At 53.2% G+C, this 22,045-nt stretch overlaps 9 protein-coding genes across 9 annotated transcripts; 4 read left to right on the top strand and 5 right to left on the bottom strand.

Annotated features, from left to right (window-relative positions):
- Positions 1-121: 121 nt before the first annotated feature.
- On the bottom strand, positions 122-859 carry J4E79_009371 (uncharacterized protein; the record flags this gene model as incomplete). The annotated part of the gene is made up of 1 exon (XM_049358217.1): positions 122-859. The coding sequence occupies one exon, from the start codon at positions 857-859 to the stop codon at positions 122-124; it is 738 nt and encodes a 245-aa protein (XP_049207433.1).
- A 983-nt stretch (positions 860-1,842) lies between these two features.
- Positions 1,843-3,114, top strand: J4E79_009372 (uncharacterized protein; the record flags this gene model as incomplete). Its single annotated transcript, XM_049358218.1, has 2 exons — positions 1,843-2,191; positions 2,246-3,114. 2 exons carry the CDS (start codon positions 1,843-1,845, stop codon positions 3,112-3,114), a joined length of 1,218 nt encoding a protein of 405 aa, XP_049207434.1.
- Positions 3,115-4,413: 1,299 nt separating this feature from the next.
- J4E79_009373 (uncharacterized protein) lies at positions 4,414-5,744 on the bottom strand (the record flags this gene model as incomplete). Its single annotated transcript, XM_049358219.1, has 2 exons — positions 4,414-5,615; positions 5,663-5,744. The coding sequence occupies 2 exons, from the start codon at positions 5,742-5,744 to the stop codon at positions 4,414-4,416; spliced, it is 1,284 nt and encodes a 427-aa protein (XP_049207435.1).
- Positions 5,745-7,343: 1,599 nt separating this feature from the next.
- On the top strand, positions 7,344-8,859 carry J4E79_009374 (uncharacterized protein; the record flags this gene model as incomplete). Its single annotated transcript, XM_049358220.1, has 4 exons — positions 7,344-7,362; positions 7,416-8,071; positions 8,121-8,643; positions 8,696-8,859. 4 exons carry the CDS (start codon positions 7,344-7,346, stop codon positions 8,857-8,859), a joined length of 1,362 nt encoding a protein of 453 aa, XP_049207436.1.
- Positions 8,860-10,559: 1,700 nt separating this feature from the next.
- On the bottom strand, positions 10,560-11,201 carry J4E79_009375 (uncharacterized protein; the record flags this gene model as incomplete). Its single annotated transcript, XM_049358221.1, has 1 exon — positions 10,560-11,201. One exon carries the CDS (start codon positions 11,199-11,201, stop codon positions 10,560-10,562), a length of 642 nt encoding a protein of 213 aa, XP_049207437.1.
- Positions 11,202-12,003: 802 nt separating this feature from the next.
- Positions 12,004-12,579, bottom strand: J4E79_009376 (uncharacterized protein; the record flags this gene model as incomplete). The annotated part of the gene is made up of 1 exon (XM_049358222.1): positions 12,004-12,579. One exon carries the CDS (start codon positions 12,577-12,579, stop codon positions 12,004-12,006), a length of 576 nt encoding a protein of 191 aa, XP_049207438.1.
- A 2,272-nt stretch (positions 12,580-14,851) lies between these two features.
- On the bottom strand, positions 14,852-15,547 carry J4E79_009377 (uncharacterized protein; the record flags this gene model as incomplete). The annotated part of the gene is made up of 1 exon (XM_049358223.1): positions 14,852-15,547. The coding sequence occupies one exon, from the start codon at positions 15,545-15,547 to the stop codon at positions 14,852-14,854; it is 696 nt and encodes a 231-aa protein (XP_049207439.1).
- Positions 15,548-16,141: 594 nt separating this feature from the next.
- On the top strand, positions 16,142-17,432 carry J4E79_009378 (uncharacterized protein; the record flags this gene model as incomplete). Its single annotated transcript, XM_049358224.1, has 4 exons — positions 16,142-16,289; positions 16,339-16,374; positions 16,424-17,258; positions 17,309-17,432. The coding sequence occupies 4 exons, from the start codon at positions 16,142-16,144 to the stop codon at positions 17,430-17,432; spliced, it is 1,143 nt and encodes a 380-aa protein (XP_049207440.1).
- A 428-nt stretch (positions 17,433-17,860) lies between these two features.
- Positions 17,861-19,112, top strand: RPN8 (proteasome regulatory particle subunit; the record flags this gene model as incomplete). The annotated part of the gene is made up of 3 exons (XM_049358225.1): positions 17,861-18,044; positions 18,127-18,398; positions 18,486-19,112. The coding sequence occupies 3 exons, from the start codon at positions 17,861-17,863 to the stop codon at positions 19,110-19,112; spliced, it is 1,083 nt and encodes a 360-aa protein (XP_049207441.1).
- Positions 19,113-22,045: the final 2,933 nt, after the last annotated feature.

The raw sequence follows: 22,045 nt of genomic DNA on the forward strand, positions 1-22,045 counted from the left end.
GAGGCTAGCTTCTGTTCAAGAGCGGCTAGGATAGGTTAATGGATCGTATCTCTTCTACTAGCAAACCACAACATGTGGCGTAGCGAGTGCGACACGCAGTGGTCTGGTGTAGTTATTCCTATCAACCCGACGCATTCATACCCATCTCCTCTCTCAGCGCATCCCTCACAATAACCCCACACATCTTCTTATACGGATTCGTCCTAACACTCATCTCCCTCGCCACTTCATCGCCATACCGTGCCGCTGCCGCAAAATCTTTACTCGCCTGCTCTTCCAACTCCGATTTCGTCAAACCATATAACCGTACTTCTGATTCCACAGCTTTAAGATACAGATACGCGCGGTGCGAATATGCTGTCCGTAGGATCTTGGCGGCATGCGGCGACACGGCTGGTGTTGATGTGGAAGCTGTAGAGGAAAGCTTGATCGCTTGCGCGAGATCAGAGAACACGGCCTCAGTGTCTGACTCCTCTGTCTCGGTCGTAGTTGCGAAAATGGTCTTCCCTTCTTCCAAAGCAACTTCTAGCTTCATCCGCTGTACCATGGCACGGTTCACCCACGCACCCGCATACGCCGGCCACTGCTCTACCACCGCATTCAGCTCTTCGATCGCAGAGTCTATGTCGCTAACGCTTGATGTGCTGGATATGCGGCCTATGATTTCGCTTTGTTGGCGCTCGAGTGCGGTGAGCTGTGTGTCTGGAATGATGGGATGGGCGGGTAGTGATGGGTCGATTGAGGAGGATATGTCTTTTTGTTGGCCGACGGAGGAAGGAAGGGTTTCTGGGTCGAAAAGTGCGTTGAGTATGCGTGCGTCGTTTGCGGATAGGGACGTGTTGGGGAGGGTGACTGCCATGGTTGTGTTGGGGTTGGTCGTGGAATGGATGGCTTTCTTGAAGCAGTGGTTTGGCTACGTCTGAACAGGAATCCTTTTTGAAGGTGGTTGAATAAGGTTGGCATATGTACTCAGCGAAGGAAAAAGGCAAGTTCTTTCATGTGAATGTCATTTGGGCCATCGCGATGTTGCATGTCACGTTCTTTCACTCGGCTTAAGCTGCGGAATTCCACGGCAAAGTTCAGGTAGGCTGCGGAAGGCGGCTCGCGCGAGGCTGTCTGGCTCGGCCTATGCGCGGATGGACGTGAACACCATCTCATGATTCTCCATGTCCATGTTAAATTTTTTAGCTATGAATAAGCTCAATTTTAGAGCTGCTAAAGCGCATCAAGTCAGATGGAAAATAATTATAGTTTACTTGGTGGTGGTGGAGTCGCATGGTTGTAAATTCAGTGAGGGCAGCCTCGCCAGGGAATTGCCGGCTGGCCCGCAAAGCCGCAACAACAAGGCGACCGACCAACACTCTTCCTACACGCAACATCGTACATCACAACCACACAGCCTCGTCTCCAGGGTATGCGCAACTAGTCGCAAGCATCGTAATCGCGATCTGACGCAAATCGCTCGCCGAGAGCTTGCTACAACCACGCGACTGCGACGCGTCGTTCTTACGGCGGATGCAGGCGGATCATTCATTGGCGGAAAGCGGCGGACAACGCTTGCTTTCTTCTGGCGGCCAGTGCACGTGAGCTCGGCATAACCAAGTAAATGACGCTACCTGGATTGAATATGGTAATTGCTAGGAAGAATGATCGGATATCGGTTCGAGAAGGGAAGTGGATGCAGAACGGTAGAAGATAAAGAATGGCTGCGCATCGGTGCCTAGTGGGCAGTTCACTACACTTCGCAACACTGCTTTATTACTTCCTAGCCAGAGATCTGAGTACTTTTAACTATACCTGAGTTACTCAACTGTACATCTCTGCTTTCAAATCACTTTCACAATGGCGCCCGCTGCTATCTCCCCACCGGCATCGCCACGACAATCCGCTGCCACCCCTTCCGATGTCTCTTCATACCAAGGCTACCACCATGTGCACTGGTATGTCGGTAACGCCAAACAAGCAGCTTCGTTCTACGTATCACGTATGGGCTTCGAGCGTGTTGCATACCGCGGACTGGAGACTGGATCAAGAACGACCGCATCCCATGTCATCCGGAACGGCAAGGTGACCTTCATCCTCACATCGCCCTTGAGGTGCCTAGAGCAGGGCTCAAGATTCAGCAAAGAAGATGAGCAGCTTCTGCGAGAGATCCATGAGCACCAAGAGCGCCATGGTGATGCCGTCAAAGGTAGGATAGCATCACATATAGTCGTTCGGCATCCTTACTGACTTATCAACCCAGATGTCGCTTTCGAAGTCGACAACGTAGATGCCATATACTCCGCGGCCGTCTCATCAGGCGCCGCCACCATCTCAGCCCCCCACGACATCTCCGACAGCCACGGCACCGTCCGCCTCGCCACCATCCGCACATACGGCGACACAACGCACACGCTCATCCAAAAGAACAACTACGCCGGCATCTTCCTCCCCGGCTACCGCCCCGAATCCACATCCGCCGACCCCCTCCAAAAGTACCTACCCCAAGTCAAACTCGAAGCCATCGACCACTGCGTCGGCAACCAAGACTGGGACGAGATGGAAAGCGCATGCGAATACTACGAGAAGGTGCTTGGTTTCCACCGCTTCTGGAGTGTCGACGACAAGGATATTTGCACTGAGTACTCGGCGCTCAAGAGTATTGTCATGAGCTCGCCGAATGATGTGGTCAAGATGCCCATCAATGAGCCTGCGAAGGGCAAGAAGCAGAGCCAGATTGAGGAGTACGTTGACTTTTACGGTGGTCCTGGTGTTCAGCATATTGCGCTACGCACTGATAATATCGTTCGCGATATTACCAACCTGAAAGCGAGGGGCGTGGAGTTCATCAAGGTGCCCGAGACGTACTACGATTCTATGAAGATGCGGCTCAAGAAGTCGGGACTCAAGCTTAACGAGGACTTTGAGGTGTTGAAGAGCTTGGATATCCTGATTGACTTTGATGAGGGTGGTTACCTGTTGCAGCTGTTCACAAAGCATCTGATGGATCGGCCGACGGTGTTTATTGAGATTATTCAGAGGAACAACTTTGATGGGTTTGGCGCGGGTAACTTCAAGAGTCTGTTCGAAGCAATCGAGCGGGAGCAGGACGCTCGGGGAAATCTGGTTTGAGCGGCGCGTTATGTCGATGGTGGGTGGTAGCATTTCCTGGCGTTCATCTCGTTACTAGCGATGCGGTCGCTGGCCGTTCTTCGGACTCTTAGCACATTCTCAGTCAAATACGTACCATATTTCACATCGCAAAGTTCCGTCGCCCTTACTAACCCACGCTGACTCATATCGCCCACCCCGTCTCACCCTGCAACGCCACGCGCCCCAACGTCTCGAGACGCGTTTCACCCCCTGCCCCCCATCGTCGTCAACACCACCACGCATCGAAACGCACATCCACGCATATCACACCGCAGCCAAGCATATCCGCCATCGAAAATCTCGCCGAAAGCGCGCTTGCCCAGTGCAGCTCACACCTTGCCGCGACGTCTTGACCCAGCCAAGCCACACCCGCATTACAGGGCGAGCAAACCGCCAACAACGCCATTGCAAATCCCGTGACAAACATACCTTCGGTCTTTGCGGATTCCGGTCGCGGATGCGCTTTTTGCTGCTTCGGCAAGTGCATTTCTTACTTGCATGATTAGTATGCTGAGGCCGTGGAATCCGTGGAGATTGCGTATAAAGCGATAGGTCATCGCACTGTTGTAGGGCACAATGAGAGTAGCGCCGACTTCTGCTTTCTGAAGCCGACGGCGAAGCTCTGCCGGATTCTTGGCTTTCGAAAGGAACCTCTGCTTCGACACTCTTTTCTTCGCCAGAGGCGGACCGCTGCCGATTCGGCTCGTCGCGAGCACATGCGCATAGAAGTCGCCGCGCCCTTTGTCCCTGGATCCGGTTCTTGGGCGAGATCAGCGAAGTCAGCGAGAGGACGTCACAAGATTTGTTGGGCGTACTTCTCGTGAAAGTCACCCTATGGGTTTTAGCGCGAACCTGATCACCATGGATCGCATGCACGCAAGATCTCTCTAGCTTAGCGCTTTATTAGAGTCATGAATTCGTGATATCTATAGTCTAGCCACACATTGGGATCTACAGACAAAGATACAGTGAAAGTTGAGACATGAGGATGATAGGCAACGGGTGAACATGACATTATGCACTAAAAAGAAGAGATGACCACGTAAAGAATGAACGGCTGCCCCATTTAAGTAATTCTTGTTTCAGTTTAAACATGTGCCGTCATATACGTTATGACGCCTAGTGTTGTTCCCATACTCGTACAGTTGATCGTTCTGCCAGGCTGTTGTAGCAGATCTTGTCTAGACATGAAGGAAAAGCGTCGCGCGTAGTGCAGAAGAGCTTGGCGACGCTGGAGGTCAATGGGCACTGCGAAAGAGTAACCCATGACAAGCGCGCTTAGGCGAAGGCTCCGACAATAGACATACCAGCTGCGCCCATAAGGACGTAGATGAATGCATATGTCTTGGTGCTGCCGGTCATTGTGTGCTGAGCCTCCTCGGAGAGGAAGTCCTCGGCCAACAAATCGACGAGCGCAGCGTAGATCAGAAGACCGGACGAGATGGCGTTGAAGACTCCGACGATGATCAGACCAAACGCCGAGTTGGGGTCGTAAGATCCACGAGTAATGAGTCCGATAGCCTGGCCAATGGGCGCGGTGGTACCGAAGGCAACAACGAGAGCCCAGGGCTTCCAGCTGTTCTTGGGGTAAGGAACATCCGCGATACGCGTGCCGAGACCGAGACCCTCAAACATCTGATGGAAGACGATGGCGATGAGCAGGATGATGAAACCCTCGGCTGTGATGGAAATGGTCATGCCGACGAAGACGGAGTGGAACAGGATACCACCCTCGATGAGCGTGATCTGCATGGACTGCTTCTTGAGGACAAGAGGATCGACAGCTGCCTCGACGTCATCGTCAAAGTACGAGTTGGCCTCTGGTTGATGAGGAGCCTGTTGCTGCTGGTAGGATGGCATAGGAGGCATGGCGCGGTTAATCGTGGCAAGCATCTCGTCGCGCTGGCGCACGTACTGCTCGTAGAAGACGATGAACCATGGTGGCATCTCGGACTTGGCTTCGAGCTCGTCGCTGCCGCTCTTGGGGAACGGGAAGTTGTCCACGGGGTATGTTGACTCCTCGACCCATCCTCGCTTCTCGTCGCGCTGAGCAAGCATTGTCTTCTGCGAATCGTAGCTCTCAACTCGTCGGATGGGGTTGTTGAAGGCTGCCTGAATGCCAGTGGTGGAGGGGTGGGCGTGTTGTGCGCCGTTGAATGCCTCTCCTGTCGCGCCACCGTGGCTGTGACCGCCAGTCTTCGCGTGAAGCCACATCTCAATCGTGAAGAGAATGAAGAGCGAACCCATCATGATCACACCTGGTAGAGCAGGGTAATCGTCGGTGAAAAGATCCGGTAGGCATGGGTCGTTGAGCGACGCAAAGGCGGTCGGCAGTAGATGGACGAAGGCAGTAGCGATTAGAACACCGGTACCAAAGTGCTTGCAGAAGAAGAAGACCTTCGGTGGGATCTTCATCCACTTGACCTTCTTTGCCACTACTGGAAATCCAGCACCAAAGATGGAAGCGAAGAACACAATGACTGAGAAGATATTAGTGGTGTACTATGATCGGCTTGCATGTACTTACAAACTGCAGCAACGTGCAGAGGAAAGTCATAGACGGCAGCATCCGCCTCGCTGCCGCACTGAGGTTTCTCCGTGTCGGACATTGCGAAGATTACAAAGAATGTATGTTTAGTTCAAGGAATGTGTGGAATAATCCCAGACTTGCCAGCAGTCCCGTCGCCGGCGACGATGAACAAGAAGAAAGAGACGAAGAAAGAAAGGAAGTCAACACACTCTCTCAAAGAGTAACAAGAACTGAAAACGCACAGAAGTGATGTTGTGATTATGGGCAGCAGGCTCGGCACTCCAGACTATGTATTGCTTTAAGGGCCAGTAGGATAAGAGACACTAACCGCATCATGCAGATCTGCACGTCTCCAGAACACCTGAAGACGATAGTGGGACCTCGATACAGTGGCCTGTGCCTCAGCTATCGCCTGCAGTGATAGGTGCTCCAAGCAGCAAACGCGGAGGTCCAGACGGTGTCAGGACCAGCCAGCCTTGCGCCGAAGACGAAAGAAGCATTGCCATGAGGTTTCCAGGCAGGAACTGGAATTGCCTGCGCCCAGCCTTCGAAGCTCATTGGAGACGGCTGTCATGCGCGTAGATGCTTGGCAGGCACGCTCGATCTGCGAAGGGGTGGGGATGTGATGCGGCTCAAGTCTCGTTTCCGGCGAGTGGGCCAAGCGAGTGGGACAGCTGACGAAGTGTGGAGGTGCGAAGCATTAGGGGTGAGGCTTGACTGCTGCCATCTGGTGCAGATGGAGTTCGAAGTGGCTCAGCATGCCGATGTCGTTGGCCAATGGGCCGTTTCGCGATTGCGTTGACGTGTGTGGGCCAAGCTCGGCTTAGTTTCGTGCCGTAGTGATAAGCTTGGCATGGGCCGACTCGGTGAGTTTTGAAACCTGGAGATGTAAAAGAAAGTCGTCGTGGGGATATAGATGGCGTCCACTATGGCCCCACGCTGTAGCCGATGCAATCCTGCCGCGGCGATCACTGCGTTCCAAGGCTGCGCTATCTGTCAGGCGTGTGACGATTTTAGCCGGAGGGAAAGAATAGCCAACCCTGGAGAACCTGCGACGCGTCTTCCGAGTCGTCAAACCACCGCACCAACAACAATTCCATCAAGCCCACCTCAAGAATGGAGATGGGTGTGTGGGGACGCGTTCGTCCACAGATGACAAGCTTTTCAACGCGTCTTAGCATCGTAAGAGTTCCGGTCAGTTTAGATCGCCGCTAACATCTCCACGTTGTACACGCGTGCGCGGGCATTTTCACCACGCCTCCGCGCATGCAGACAGCCAAGCCTTATAAGGTATCAAGATAAGGCCAAGCTCATCAAGTCATACCATAACAGGTATCACGGCTAACCCACCATGTACTAGCGAGCCGTTGGAAATGCTTAGCGAGTTTCATGCTCCGTGCCCAGCAATCCTACACCTGCACCAACGTGCAGTGTTCACACATTGTAGCACCGAGTAAACGATCTGGCCATTCCACTATGACTTCAGGGTTCAGAGAAAGAAACTCCTGCGGAGGAGGGCGGGAAATACGCCGCGGTGGCGTTCGCAGCGGTGCTTTATTACATTGCATGCCCTGAGCTGAGGCATATATCACCCACTTCGTAACTCGCACACCGTAGCAGATCCTAGAGATCGCCCATACACACACATACGCGTCCCTCAGCCCATTGTCCGGACACCATGACTTCCGATCTTCACAGTATGTCTCAGGCAACCCAAGCCCGTGGTTCTCTTGTCTGACCGTCCGTCTAGCTTCACCTAATGGCCCATCACACGACCAAGCTGCTGGGCAAACAAGCGCTCCAGTAGGCTCTAGCACTACGCCTTCGTCAAACCAGGCCAATGTCGGCGCCGAGCATAGGACAGATGCCATTGAGCGGCTGTCATCTGTAGACAATGCATCGTCGCGGGGAGCCAAGGACGATGTCACCATCACCGTCCACAACGATCCACTCGATCTCCGCAAACACATGCGCGACGATGTGACCCAGAAACAGATGAAGAGTGACTATCCACTCGCCAAACCCAGGCACATGAAGAAGTTCTACACAAGACAGAATGCCTTGATCGATCAGTTCCTCCAGAGCGGAGATGAAGAGCGCTTGGCTGCTCTTGACATGGTCGAGAATGGACCCAAGGTCCGCTTCGCCGTGAACGCTTCATTCATCGTCAACTTCTGCTTGTTCATCATCCAGATGTATGCGGCCATCTCCACGGGTTCGTTGTCGCTGTTTGCGACAGCTGCGGACGCCTTCATGGACCTGGTATCCTCGGTGGTCATGCTCATCACATCTCGCATGGCAGCACGGCCAAGCGTTTACAAGTACCCCGTGGGGCGAACGCGTATCGAGACGATCGGAATCATCATGTTCTGCTGTTTGATGACAACGGTAGCCATCCAGCTCATCGTAAGTACTCCTTCCCGTGTGGCCGGCTCAGCTATTGACATGTAACAAGATCGAATCTGGGCGTTCCTTGGCTGGCGGTGCCACGGAATCGGAAGAGCTCCATATCATCCCCATCGCCTTCGTTGCGACAGCCATCTTCTGCAAAGGCTCCCTGTGCGTCTACTGCTTCATCTATCGGCGTTACCCCGCTGTCCACGTCTTCTTCATCGACCATCGCAATGACATTGTCGTCAATGCCTTTGGTCTTGCCATGTCGATCGTCGGTAGCCGCGTCGTCTGGTATGTCGACCCTATCGGTGCTATTCTTATCGGTCTCTTGATCTTGGTTTCCTGGGCTGCCAATGCCTTTGACCACGTCTGGCTCCTTGTTGGCAAGTCCGCACCGAAGGACTACATCAGCAAGTTGATCTACATGGTTGTCACGCACGACGACAGGATCCAAAGAGTCGACACTTGCCGCGCGTACCATGCTGGGCAGAACTACTACGTCGAGGTAGACATTGTCATGGATGAGGGTCTGCCGCTGAAGGTCACTCATGACGTCTCGCAGACCCTGCAGAGGAAGCTTGAAGGTATGTCTCAGTCACTCACTCACATCCACTACCCGACACTAACACGCGACAGGTCTTGCCGACGTTGAGCGAGCCTACGTGCACGTTGACTACGAAAGCGAGCACGACATATTCGAGGAGCATAAGCCCCTCTACGAAGTCACTCAGTCAAAGACCATCAAGGAGCGCGTCAAAGCTTTGCGCTACTTGTTCAAGAAGAACGAGAAGGGTGCTTGAGCATCTATACCTGTATACCATGTATTTCTATGGTGCCACTGGCATCAAAAGTTCACGTTTTCCTTTACCTCATTTATACCCCGGCGCAGCAATATACAAAGCCGCTGTTGTTACTGTCACTGTTAATGCGAATGTTATTGTTAATGAGACACATTGTCTTAACGCTAGAGCTGTCTTCTGCATTATGTTTCTCCTTCTTTATGACGCTTTGTCTTTGAGCTTTGACATGCTCACGCAACGTAGAAACAACAACCAGGTCACAATTCCCCTCCTTGTGATTCTACCAGAAATTGAGCCAACCTTCCCAACAAGTCTAACTCTTACATCCCCAGCTTCCTTCTTGACGTAGCTGCGCACGCATCCTCGTATCCTCCCAACCCACGTTATGTCTCAACCCGAACATCCTCCCAGTCTAACACCCACAGACTCCAAAATCACTCATGAACAGCCAGCATCGCCGGTAACGGCACGATCCGATGAGGCCGAGAGCGTTCATGAAGAACCATCATCATCATCATCAGTGACACCCGAATCAGACCACTCCGATAACACCGATGATACAGCAAGTACTCAAGAAGAACCATCATCACCAGTAACAACCCCATCCGACCACTCAGATGACGCCACCACCTCCGCCGACTTCGCTGACCCAAAAGCCTCTACCCTCAAAGGCGAAACAAAAGTACGTAGGCCTCTAAGCAAAGTACAAGAGCTAGCAGCTTGGTATGATTCACAGGCGAACGGAAACCTTCGCCTACAGATACTAACATGGGATGGAAAGGCAGTAGATGCGCCTAAACACAAGTCTAAGAAGTCTAAAAAGTCTGCGCAAGCGGAGGAGGGTTTGATATAGCAAGGCGCCATGGATGCTTTAGAGGGTGGAGTAGGAGGTGCGAGGTGATGGGCGGGTCAGATGGGTGTCTGCTCGTTTGAAGGATGATGGGCGTTGGATTAGTGAATATAGCGACAGACCGTTATTTTACCAGCTTGATGTCGTGGCAGTACTTGAAGCCTCTTTTTGCATGAAGCCCTCTCCATCTCAGCCCCCTCCACGTCCTCCCAACTCATCGCCAAAGCCTCTTCATCCACCCATCCTTCTTTTCCATCCCACACCAACCATGTTCCCCTACCCCTTCGACGAAGCGCTAATCCTAGTCCTACTCCTCTTCATCAGCGCATTCATCTCCGACAGTGACATCCCCAAGAAAGTAAGAGTGGTTCTCAATTCTGGCGTTATTCTGGCAATCGTTCCTTGGTTTCTGTGGCAAGCGCAGTATCACAATGTTGTACTGTACAATGATGTCCAGGCTTGTCGCGAAGAGTCTACTGGGCATAGGTATACGCCTGAGCAGCGTGGGTCAAGTTGGGAGATTGTATGAAGGTTGTTAGGGGTTGTGCTGGGGAGTTGCGCGGGAAGATTGAGGGAGGGAAGCGAAGAATGCGGATGTAGTGAGATCGCGCTTGGCTTTCGTGTCACCTCTGCATGGAGCTGGTGTGTGACGATGTATTGGCCGTGTTGAGGTTGTTTTCTGGATTTCCTTGGGCGGAAACCTTTTGTTCATCGTGTTACTAATTACAAGCTTTCTCAAAGCTAACTCGCGGGTGCTGTGGTCGCAATGGCAAGGAGAGAGCAAAACATATCCTGCACCTGTGTACCATCCCTCTTGCCACACATCGCCAGCTTCTCACTTCGTCCTCCATCAACCCTCTTCCAAGTCCGAGTCTGGATACTCCAACGAGAATTCATACATCATGTCGTCCCACTCCCTTTCAGCCTCCTTCACTGGATCATACGTCGATGAAGCCCAGCTCGTACCGACGCGGTTCGCTATCTGGTGGAGCGGGGAAGACCTTGAGCCTTCGTAGGTATCGCAAACGGTGATACTCTCCTTCTTCGGATTCGCATAGATCTCCACGGCTCCAATGCCCAGAGGGTACCACTTCCCTCCATCAGCTCTAGCGGCTTCGTAGCGGGCTTCACGGTTGACGAAGAAGAGTGCCGGATAGCGTCGGCGTGTTCTGACGCGGAGCTTTTGCCCCACCTGGCTGATGAGGACCGTGTTGGGGTGAGGCTTGACACGAGCACGCTTGTCCGGTCTGTATATGCGATCTTCCAGTGCGATGGCCCAGATTTGTGCGCGAATCTCGGCAGGTAGGCGGGGGAACGCGTGAAACAGCGACTTGTTGATCGACCTTCTGACCTTGGAGGAACGTTTCCTTGGTACGGGCACGACTGTGAATCGCTCAAGGAAAGGGTTACGGTCTTCATGCCTCGTTTCCTGACACCTTTTCTTGAGCCAGGCTGTGGCGTCCATCCCTGGAAAGTAGGCGATTTTGACCATCGTTGAAAGGTCAGCGAAAGGCGCGTGTGAACCTTTGGGATGGTTTGCTGGAGTGTAGATATCGTCGCGCTGTTGAAGCGGCGACGGGGGAGATGAAGAGCCTGAGAGAGCGCAAATTCGTGCGTGTAGCGAGACCGCCCAACACCAAAGGTGAAGGCAGGAGCGTTTGCCGGTCCACGTGACGCCAAGCCCAGCGTCGTCATGACGTGATGAGGCACAGTCTCGCGACTTCCTCACATCCACATCGCTGCGAAACTTCTCAGTATTCACCTGTAATGCCTTTCCATCAGCTATATCGCGCCAAATGTTGGGCTTTGCCCAGAATGCGCACATCTTTTCGGGATACGACCAGTCAACCCCAATGATGAGTCCAAGGGTCCAGGTAGTCGCACCCGGAGCCATAATCGCCGACGTGCCACCGTTTTTATGACCCCAGAATGAGTCGGTGGTCTTTTCGAAAAGGTAGACGTGTATCTTGATCCAATGCTGGAGACGTTGTGTTATAACCAGTACACAGATTGGCGTTCGGCTTACAGCTCAAGCTCGCGAGCATTGATAGCCAGGTATACCTCGTTTTTGCTGGATACTTGCTGAATATGTTAGTCAGTCCAATGATAGATACTTAAAAGACCTACAAGTTGAACAACTTCCAGTTGCTCTGCGAACGAAACGAGCGCTGTACTCTCGACGACCGAAACTTAGGGAGCCGGGTGATAGCATAAAAGCTATGTTGGCGACGATCGCTAGGCGAGTCTTCCACGACTTCTAAAAGAGTTTCCTTCCGAATCACAGCCACGGACGACTAGACAGGCGGACTAGGATACTGAGCAGCCGGGTTATCCGGCGAAGACCTATGGCCCGTATTCGACGGCGCCTGGCTTGTCGCCGCCAGCGCAAAGTACGGATTATCCGGCATAGACATGCGCTTCGGCATGATACTCGCCAAGCTTGGCAACGTAATCTGAACCCTCGTCTCCGGCTTCGGATTAAGCTGGATGAGTAAATCCGCCTCTTTAATCTCCCTCAACACATCCTCAACATCATGCCCTCTCCTGACCCTCCTCAGCAGCTCGTAAGATTCGCTATCTGAGCTCGTCCGAATCAACTTGAACAGTTCGACGTAAGCTTCGTTTTCGGCTTCCAAGGCATCGTATTTCCGTTTCAGTGCTTGGCCCTGGGTTTCGGATGATCGGGTAGCGTAGTGGCAGGATGTTGTCCGCTTGACGCATTCGATGCAGACAGGTCGCTCGCCGTTGCATTTGATCTTCCTCGCGCGGCATTGATCGCAAGCGGATGCGACGCGATCACGAGGTAAAGGCGGGAGAGGTTCGTTGCGCGGGCGAACAGCAGACGGGAGGAGTGGTCTGAGGGGACGCATGGTCTTCGAGAAGGGGAAAAAACAGGCAGTGTCCGCGGAGAACAACCTCAAAAATGAAGGCTGGGAATTATAAATGCGATTATGGTGGGCCCAGAAACCTGGTCATCCATCTTTTAAGTTAATGATGGAATTTCTCGAATATCGATGCTGCGGAAAGACCAGGCCTGAATGGATCTCGATGGTAATTGGAACGCGGCAACTTAGCCCGCCAATCGGAAGTCGGAGTCGCGATTGGGTACGTAGCCGAACTTCATCTTTTGCGCAGCAGCTTTTCTACGTGAGAGAATGCGAATTCGGCGACTGCCATTACGTGCCGTCATCTTGGTGTTCGCACGGCTCGTTTAATATGCGTCTTGATACCATCCTAGGTTCAAGATGTTAACGCATTCATCGCGGGCACTTCAGCCATGACAAAGCATCATCCCGCTCTTTGAAAAACCTACTCCCATCTGATTGGCGACGGTACAGAAACTCCGTGGATATTTCTCATTCGTCAATACGGTATGCTAGAAGAGATTCGATGGTGTACTGTAGTAGATGCAATGGTCGTTCCACATTCGTCCTACTAACGGTCCACCTGCAGCAGCGCAAGCAGGGCATTACTCCGGTTAGCCGCATCGAGGTTTCTGCGGCTGAATCTGCATGGGCAGCAGATGTCTGTCTCCACAGCAATGGTCTTGGTATCCCGTATTCCCGCAGAGCTACGGCTGTAGTAAAAGCCTTGCATTTATACATACGGAAGTTCGATGGTGGGATGCCTGCCTGGGGTAATCCAGACGTCAACGCAGACACAGATGGGGTGTGCCTTAGCGTATGCTAGTGTGTGTCGGACCTGTACTCGAAGGTGAGGGCTGCATGCTACCGATGAGGAAAGCGTCGCACCGGAGCGTCGTCCGCAGCTCAATTGGTCGTGGGCAACGAGCGTACGGCGGATGCGGCGTGCGACACTCGGTGAGGTGGTCGGAGACAGAGGCACGCGCTCCAGATGAGGTTGGTAAGCTGGTGCTGCGCTTCATTGGCTGGGAAATCCTACCGCAGACCCTGATCTACGAGTCCTGCGTTGACTTGAACACCACCATTGCTGCTTTCGATATCGTGATTTCCTTTTTTTCATGACATCTTTGATTGTTGAGTGCACAGCGTATAGGCTGACTGTGCCTTGTTGTTTCTATCGACGTTAACAACTCTAGCGAATCAAGAAGTCGGGATAGTTTCTTGTTCCATCGCATGCAACTTGTGGCTTGGATAATTTATGGAGCGAACGCTACGTTATTCGGCCCGCATATGCTCATCGGTCAAGAAGGCCGTTCCAGTCGAGTCTTTTCTCCATGATTTGGTAGAGAGATATTGCATTCAGATGAGTCAAGCAGATGCAGCATGAAACTCTGTCGGAGTATCCGCCGAGTTCACGGGATGCCAGCTCACCATTCGCATGTGCACTTACGTCATGAACGGCAGAATTGAATCTGATGTTTCTTTTCCTCGTCTTCCCTCGTCTTCACAGTCGGTTACGCTACCGATAACCGAGATCTCTAGGGCTGAACTGGTTGGGGAACAACGTTGTTGATCAGGTCGAGATCGATGGCGGCCGGCTCCGTACCCGTCCTGCCAAGGGCCGCAGTTACCCGTCATTGTTAACGACTTTCACGACCTTTGTCGGGATGATTCAACCGAAGTTTTTGTAGTTGTAAATACGTTGTATGAATGTCTTCTAATCTACATTAAGATGATCCAAGCGAGGTTCCTCCTTTCGACTGTACTATGCCTTGCGAATGTGACTTGGTTCCTTGCCATGATACATTGCGCCGTGTTACCAACGAACGTTACGAACCTTTAAATTCTCAAGATGTGTGACCGAAGTACATTACGAGAACACTCGTCAGGTCCGAACGTGGGAAATTGAAAGGTATCGTGTTACTGGTGCACTTTCCTAGGACACACCAGACGCTCCTGCGAACGTCATTAAAGCTATCGCAATAATACTGTACACCAAAGTACGATGTCAACGGCCTGGCCGAACTAAGACGGGGCCCTGATCCGAGTTAAAGACACATCAGCTCTGGTATAGACATCGTTGAGCCCACAGATGGATATGGACCACGATTAGCACGAGTGGTTTTGAAGCTCTTCGCACCTTCCGCATCCTGATCGTGCTTCTCGTCATTGCCTAGTTGTGTTGATGGCACCTTCCCCGTTCTTGGTAGAAATTGCATCAACACCATCTCTAGTCAACCATCAACTCCATGCTTCATCTCCCCTCACTAAACTCCCCCTACAAAACCTCAAAACTCAACTCCGTCTCCTCTTCCCACTGTCTCGCAAACTCCCTCAGCACTTCAGTCCTCTTCCTCGCCATCTGCTTCCCGGTCTCCGTCTTCATCATCCCCTCCAACTTAAACAATTTCTCCTCAAAATGCTCAATCGCCCTATCCATAGGCTCCCCGGGCATCTTAGCCGCCCCGTAGGAAAAACAACGTCCAATCCCCACTGCACCAATAGCATCAAGACGATCTGCATCCTGTACGATTGCCAGTTCAGGATACGCTGCTAAAACTCCCGCGGTGATGACGGGCTCGCGTATCTCGTGTGAATAGGATACGTGATTAACGATATTGTCTACCACCACAGCCAGTTCGTAGTTTGAACCATGGTCCTTCAAGATATCCAAAATTTGCCTCTCGGCTTTTTGGCCTGGTCTGACGTATTTATGGTCGCCTACGTCGTGTAGAAGGGCGGCTAGGAAGAGGGCTGTGGTGTCGTAGCTGACGGAGGGGTCGCGAACGAGCTCGGCTTGAAGAATGCGGTTTGCGTTTGAGACGACGCGGAGAATGTGGTTGTAGTCGTGCGAGTTGTCATATTTTGACATGTAGTTGTGGACGAAGGCGTTCATGGAAGCGAAGAGGGGTTTGTACTCTTCGTGTATTGGGACTTGAGGCACTGGGATGGGGTTTGTGGGTTGAGGCGCCATGGTATGAGTTATGGGGTGGGTAGTAGGATCGATGTGGTTTAAGCACTGATATTGGAGTGATGTAAATCTTCACCAGTGTTCGCACACGTAGACTGGGAAGTGACGAGCAGATGAAAGATGTCGATCTGGACACGACGCAACGAAACAGGCTCTGTGATGCTTGAAGGAAGGGCGTCTGTGTACTTTGAAAAGGCTGAGAGACGTGTAACGCGTTTTTCTGCCCACGCGGAGTCACATGATTGGCGACTTTTGTCCCTGAGACCAGCCGTCGCCCCTTCCATACTCCCCAGACACTCTGAACGGCATCAGTGAACATGACATCCCACAAGAGATGCAACCATCTTTCTGAAACTGGCTTAGAACGAAAAGGAACAAACAGCAGTTCACTCATGTCAGTGCATGTGGAGACGAACATCCGGGGTAGCTGAGCCGCAGCTGCCTCGGTACTTGGCCGGTCGGTAGCGCACGCGATAATGGAGCCATGATCTCACCCTCGTCCATCGCTCCTATCTACACACACGTGCACTCGGACACGACCACATCCACGTCGCGCAATCGCATCATCTCGGCGCGTCAGCTGGGGCGACTGCAGACATGTACAGGCAGGCGACGCAGAAAACGGGCGAGGTGCTGTCCATGCCGTCGCAGTGGCTGGGCATGTACTCCGACTTCATCACCAAGAACAGCAGCGCCGTCACCCAGATTGAATCAGCACTGCGGTCACTGACATACATTATACCTGGTTAGTCAGCTCAATATCCGTATTTGCGCATCTTTCTAATCATGAACAGGACGCTTCCGGGAATCAGAAGTCGCATCCGAATCCAGTAGGTCGCGTCCGGCTATCGCGCATTTGTCCCGACTAACACCACCCAGTACACAGCGGCGTCCAAGTACTCTCCCTATATCATGACTCTCTCCTCTCCAAAGCCATGGCACAAATGCCTGGAACGCGGCGGCAGCCCCTCACCCCGCATCATCGATATACCAAGTTCTGGACGCAGAACTCGCCCACATACAAGCGCATTGCGCTAGTGCTCCAGATGATCCAGTACACAGAACTGCTATGGGAGATGGCAGCGAAGCGGAAGGGCGAGAAGGTGCGATGGCGCGTGGTCGTGTTGCTGGAGATTGTCAAGGCAGTATGTCGGTTGCTGCTGCTTCGGTTGACCAACTCGAGACCACTCCTGTCGCCGCCACTCCCACAACGAGAGATCGATCCAAGCTCGCTGGAAGAGTCGTCGGCATCGGCCGATGGCATGGACACACCACCAAGTGAGCGCTCAGTCGAGGCAGAGAACTGGGCAATGCCCAGGACAGGCCTCTCCATGCCCAGCCTACCGGACTCTTCGGATATCTCAAGCTACCTCCTCTCCAAGGTTCTGACTGCGGACGACATCAAGCCACCCAAGGCGCTGCTCCACCGAGTGAGCGGAAAGGGCGAACTAGCTGAAGCACTTTACATTCTCCGACCGGTTGTTTACGCCCTGGCTATGCAACATTTCAGTGGCGACAGGAAGAGCTGGAGGCCGTGGTTGATCGGTGTCAGCATGGAGTACGGCGCACGCCAACTGGCCAAGAAGGACTTCCAAGAGCGACTCGCTGGAGGCCTTCGCGGCTTGACCGGACTGGAGAAGGAAGAGCTGCGCAAGCGGGGCTGGTCCCTGGGATGGTGGGCCATGCGCGGCGCTTTCTACGAGAACATCACCAAGTAAGTCTCGTCACGCCGACGTCTATCGATCCATGACTAACAGTGAATAGGGCCTGGATCCACAGCATCACCGGATCGCTGAAGGGCAAGCCTCTTCTCGATATGGTCGGAGGTGTCATCGAAGACTACGAGTTCCTCTGGGATCAGTACTACTTCCCCACCGCTACGCTATGATTGGTTCTTCGTCACGCACTCCTGGAATAATGCGATAATGTTTGGCCTTCGCTTTTGCATGATCTGATCGCTGGGCTGATCTTGGGTGGTTCCACGTCTTCGACTTCAGCATTTTGTACATTATCCTTTCTTCAGATACCAGACATTTGCCATTGTTATAGCCCGTTGAATCTAATTGACGTATTTATCTACCGTATTTAGTTGTGTTGAACTATCGCAATTCCCATGTCGCTCACTGACGCACTGCTGGATGTACTAGCGCGCGAGCTCTGACCCACCCTCACCATGTCCAGTTCCGAAAGCTTCGATGGACACCGCAGAGCCGCATCAACAACAACCACCATCACCGCCCTCCCCCACAGACCCCACCCGTATCGCTACCAACCTCCCAATACCTTTTCCGGCGATACTGAGTCCACATCCCCAAGATGCCCGCCACCACAGCTGAGACGCTGTCGCTTGTGACCCGCAACGTCTCCGTCGCGCCGCTCGTCCTCCTCTCCGCAGCCGACCACTACGGCCGCCAAGCAAAGGGAACCAAGAGGAGAGTAGTCGGTGTGCTTCTCGGACAGAACGACGGCAAGAACGTGCGGGTATCCAACAGCTTCGCGGGTGTGTAGCCCCTCCATTGTCTCGTTTGCCGCCTGGACGGTGAACAGGACAAGCGACGTTCCGCCAGCTGACAGATCTGCAGTGCCGTTTGAGGAAGACGAGAAGGACCCGTCAGTATGGTTCCTAGACCACAACTACGTCGAGTCGATGAACGACATGTTCAAGAAGGTCAACGCGCGGGAGAAGCTCATCGGCTGGTATCACACAGGGCCTAAGCTAAGGGCGTCGGATCTGGAGGTCAACGAGTTGTTCAAGCGATACACACCGAACCCGCTACTCGTCATCATTGATGTACAGCCGAAGGAGGTGGGCGTACCCACAGACGCCTACTTTGCGGTGGAGGAGATCAAGGATGTAAGTGCATAGCAGGCTCGGTGGCGGCGACACCAACAAAACGCTCGCCAGTCTCTCATTCTATGGACTCATTGCTAACTCACCCAGGACGGCACAACCACCTCCAAGACCTTCGTCCACACCCCCTCAATAATCGAAGCCGAAGAGGCCGAGGAAATCGGAGTCGAGCACCTCCTCCGCGACATCCGCGACGTCGCCGTCGGCACCCTCTCCACACGCATAACTTCACAACTGCAATCGCTCCAAGGCCTGCACCTACGGTTACGAGACATAGGCCAGTACCTGCAAAAAGTGCTCGACGAAGACCTGCCCGTCAACCACGCCATCCTCGGCAACCTGCAAGACGTCTTCAACCTGCTGCCCAACCTTTCCACACCCAAGGCCGCACCCGTCGGTGGCGCAACAAACGGTGTTGGAGCCTCCGCGGGCCAGGCAGGCGCAGTTGACAATGGCGAACTGGCACGTGCTATGAGCGTCAAGACAAACGACCAGCTCATGGCTATCTATCTATCTAGTTTGATCCGTGCAATCACCGCCTTCCACGACCTGATCGAGAACAAGATACAAAACAAGCAGCAAGCGGAAGACAAGGAGGCGAAGAAAGATGAGGGTAAAGAGGGCGACAAGGAGAAGAAGGAGGGAGAGAAGAACGGTGAAGTCAAGGAGGGGGAGAAGGGTAAAGAGAAGGGTAAGGAGGAGACGAAGAAGAAATAAGCGCGGAGCTGGGGAGCGTTTGAGAGGGATGCAGGGCAAAGACCTGTGTATTATACTATCTCGGAGCCGATGAGAAGAACGTAGGGTCGGAAATGGCTTTGGGCTAAGCGACCTGGGCATGTGAAGACATGTTATGGATAATGGCTGATAGATGTGATATGATGAAAGAACATGACATCAAGTCGCCTGAGACCATTGTGGTGCTATCTACTTCTCTATACAAGCCGTGCTGCGGCGGCATTGGGGATCGTCACAGCATCTCCCCGGATGAACCCTTCTCAGTATTGAGACAACTTCACGAACCCAGGGCGTCAGCCCAGTAAACACGTACTGCTATTGAAATTACTTCAATCCCCCCACCCAGCAGCCCACCCCGCCGCCTCCTCAACACTAACATCCCTCTCCTCCACAAATCCCCCAAACAACCCTTTACACCTCTCCGCTAACACGCATGCTAGCAGGTGTTTACACACAGGCGGCATACCGTCTCCTAAACTCATACCACCGAATATCCACTCCATTCCCTTATTCCCCGTTCTGTCCTCACTTCCCTGCGCCGGATATATTGGCTTGTCGTCAGGAATAGGTGTGATCGTATGACCAGCGGGAAAAGCAGCGAACGCAAACGCAGGACAGGAGCAATTCCAGCCCAAAAGCCGCACTTGGTATGTTGCTAGCGTGTCGTAGGAGGTGGAGAAGCGGGAGGGGCGGTGTTGGGCGGAGCGGACGTAGTATATCGTGTTTAGGTTGTGGTGTTTTGGTGCTGTAGTGGTGGCGGTGAGGTTTGATGGCTCGTTTTGGGCTGTAGAGTCGTTGGCGCTTTCAGCCTGGGTATCGGTATTGGTGCCTGCTTCCTCGGTTTCCGTATCTTCGTGCTGTGGTAGTAATGTCTCCCCTGTGCCTTGCATCTGTACATCTTGCCCAGCGGTTGCATCTCTTTGCTCTGCACTTGTCGCCCGCGCAGCAAGTTCCTCTCCATCGCGTATTCGAAACCGCGTCACGAGCCGTCGATCGAGCAGGTCCAACGCGGGTACGAATTCATTCGGAAAGAGGACTTGCAGCGAAAGTAGGTGTTTCCTCGTCGCGTCGGATACATTGTTCAACGGATTAGTGCTGGCATTTGCGTTGACAGTAGCTTGGTCAATTAACGGCGGAGCGGCCAGCGTATCAAGTAATCGCGTTACGAAGTGGCGGCTAGAAGGCAATGGCGATGCTGGCGATGCCATTGTAAAGCGCAATGGTATGAGTGCATGGTGTTGTGTCGAATTGAAGATGACGTATGTGGGGAATTTTGATGGATTGGTGGATTGGTGGATTGAGTCAAGGCTGAGGCAGTCGCGACGGGAGCGCGGGAAAGCGCGGGGCGAGGTCCACGAGGGCACGTGAAACCGTCAATGTCATGCCTTGCAACTTGATTCAACTACTCCTAGCAATTGCATGCGACATCTCGATCTCATCGATACGTGTCGGAGCGGTGAAGCAAATACAGTTTGCGTCATTACTGCTCTACTTGCCCTCAGCCCTGCTTACGCCGACTGCGAGATTGTTGGTCAATTCAACTCCAAATCTAATGTGCCTGCAGCTGGCAGTCGGCGAGACAGTCTATTTCCGGCAGCCTCGCATTTGTTTTGATGCAGGGCGGACCTGGCAGCAAGCACCCATGACGCCATTTCGCAACGTGGTAATCAAAGGACGGCGCAGCCTTCACTTTTGGCAAAGCCATGAAACAAGGTCCTGCAGCTCGCCATTGTTGTCGTTGAATGGGTGGCAGGTTACCAGCATTACAGATGCAGGGTCCCCCATGGTGCTGGGCGTAGTGGGAACTCGCAAGACGGGGCAGCAAGTCATCTGCTCGCATTGTCCTATCGGCTGACCAGATTCGGGCTGGCACCTTGATGCGCAGATCTACCCGCAGAAGGCGCGGCCAGGCTTCTAGACGGACTGCGAGAGTCTGTGGTGTCTGGTGTCGCGATTCAAGGCTATTGATTGAGTTGTGCAAAGCGCGCCATGATCGAGAAGTTCAAAGTCTATTGAGTCAGGATCACATTGCTTTGTCCGCGGAACCTACTCGGCATCGGTCTGGGCCGCGTTCGTCGGCGCAAATGGTGAGGGGTACAGCGGAAGCGATATCCTGGGAGATTGACATGGCTGGCATTCAAGGCAAGAGACGGTATCAGGCGGCTGAGGTCAGATGGCAAGCCTGGCGGTAACAGCGCCGTCGAGAGATGAGGGTTGAGGGGTTTCTGGCATACCCCTCCCCCACAGCACGATAACGACGATAAGACACCCCGGGTTTCCGAAGGATGACCTCGACCATTCAGAAGATGGTGTGAAGCCTCATTGCCCCGTGAGCGACGGTGTGCGGAGAGCGTGGGAGGTGTTCAGGTGGACAGGCGTCATGGTGTAGATGACCTAGTTATTTGACCAGCTGAGCACGGGGCTCACTTTCACATGCTAAGACGAGGTGGTAATCGATAACATGGCGGGAACGTACCGCAGTGGGCTAACGACGCACACATCGCATGTTACCCGCTGCGAGACATGAGCTGCCCTGAGTGAACCTTCTAGTCGGCGCTGGTCCTTTGCAGCTCCACGCCAGTGGCGTCGACTACAGCCGCTTGATGGTGTCCATGTCACAAGACCATGAACGGGAACCGCCATTCCACAGAACTCGGTGAGCAGCCTGTCTTCGGTAGCCGCCGCTGACGGAGGGGGGGGGTTAGATCCATGCAGATGAGCACTCAATTCGGCCGCCACTCGCCGCGAAAGGCAGTTGAAGTGAATTGGGCTCTGGCAGGTCAAGCGCAGGTCAAGCACAGGGTCAAGCATAGTCGATTGGTGCCGATGATGGGTCAATTGCTGGAATGTGGAGCATGTGGGATAGTCATCTCTGCATTATCGACGGCGGTCAGACTGCACAATAGCGTAGTACG

Source organism: Alternaria viburni (genome assembly GCF_023758015.1).
Source record: "Alternaria viburni strain BMP 2772 chromosome Unknown scaffold_24, whole genome shotgun sequence".
Classification (NCBI taxonomy): domain Eukaryota; kingdom Fungi; phylum Ascomycota; class Dothideomycetes; order Pleosporales; family Pleosporaceae; genus Alternaria; species Alternaria viburni.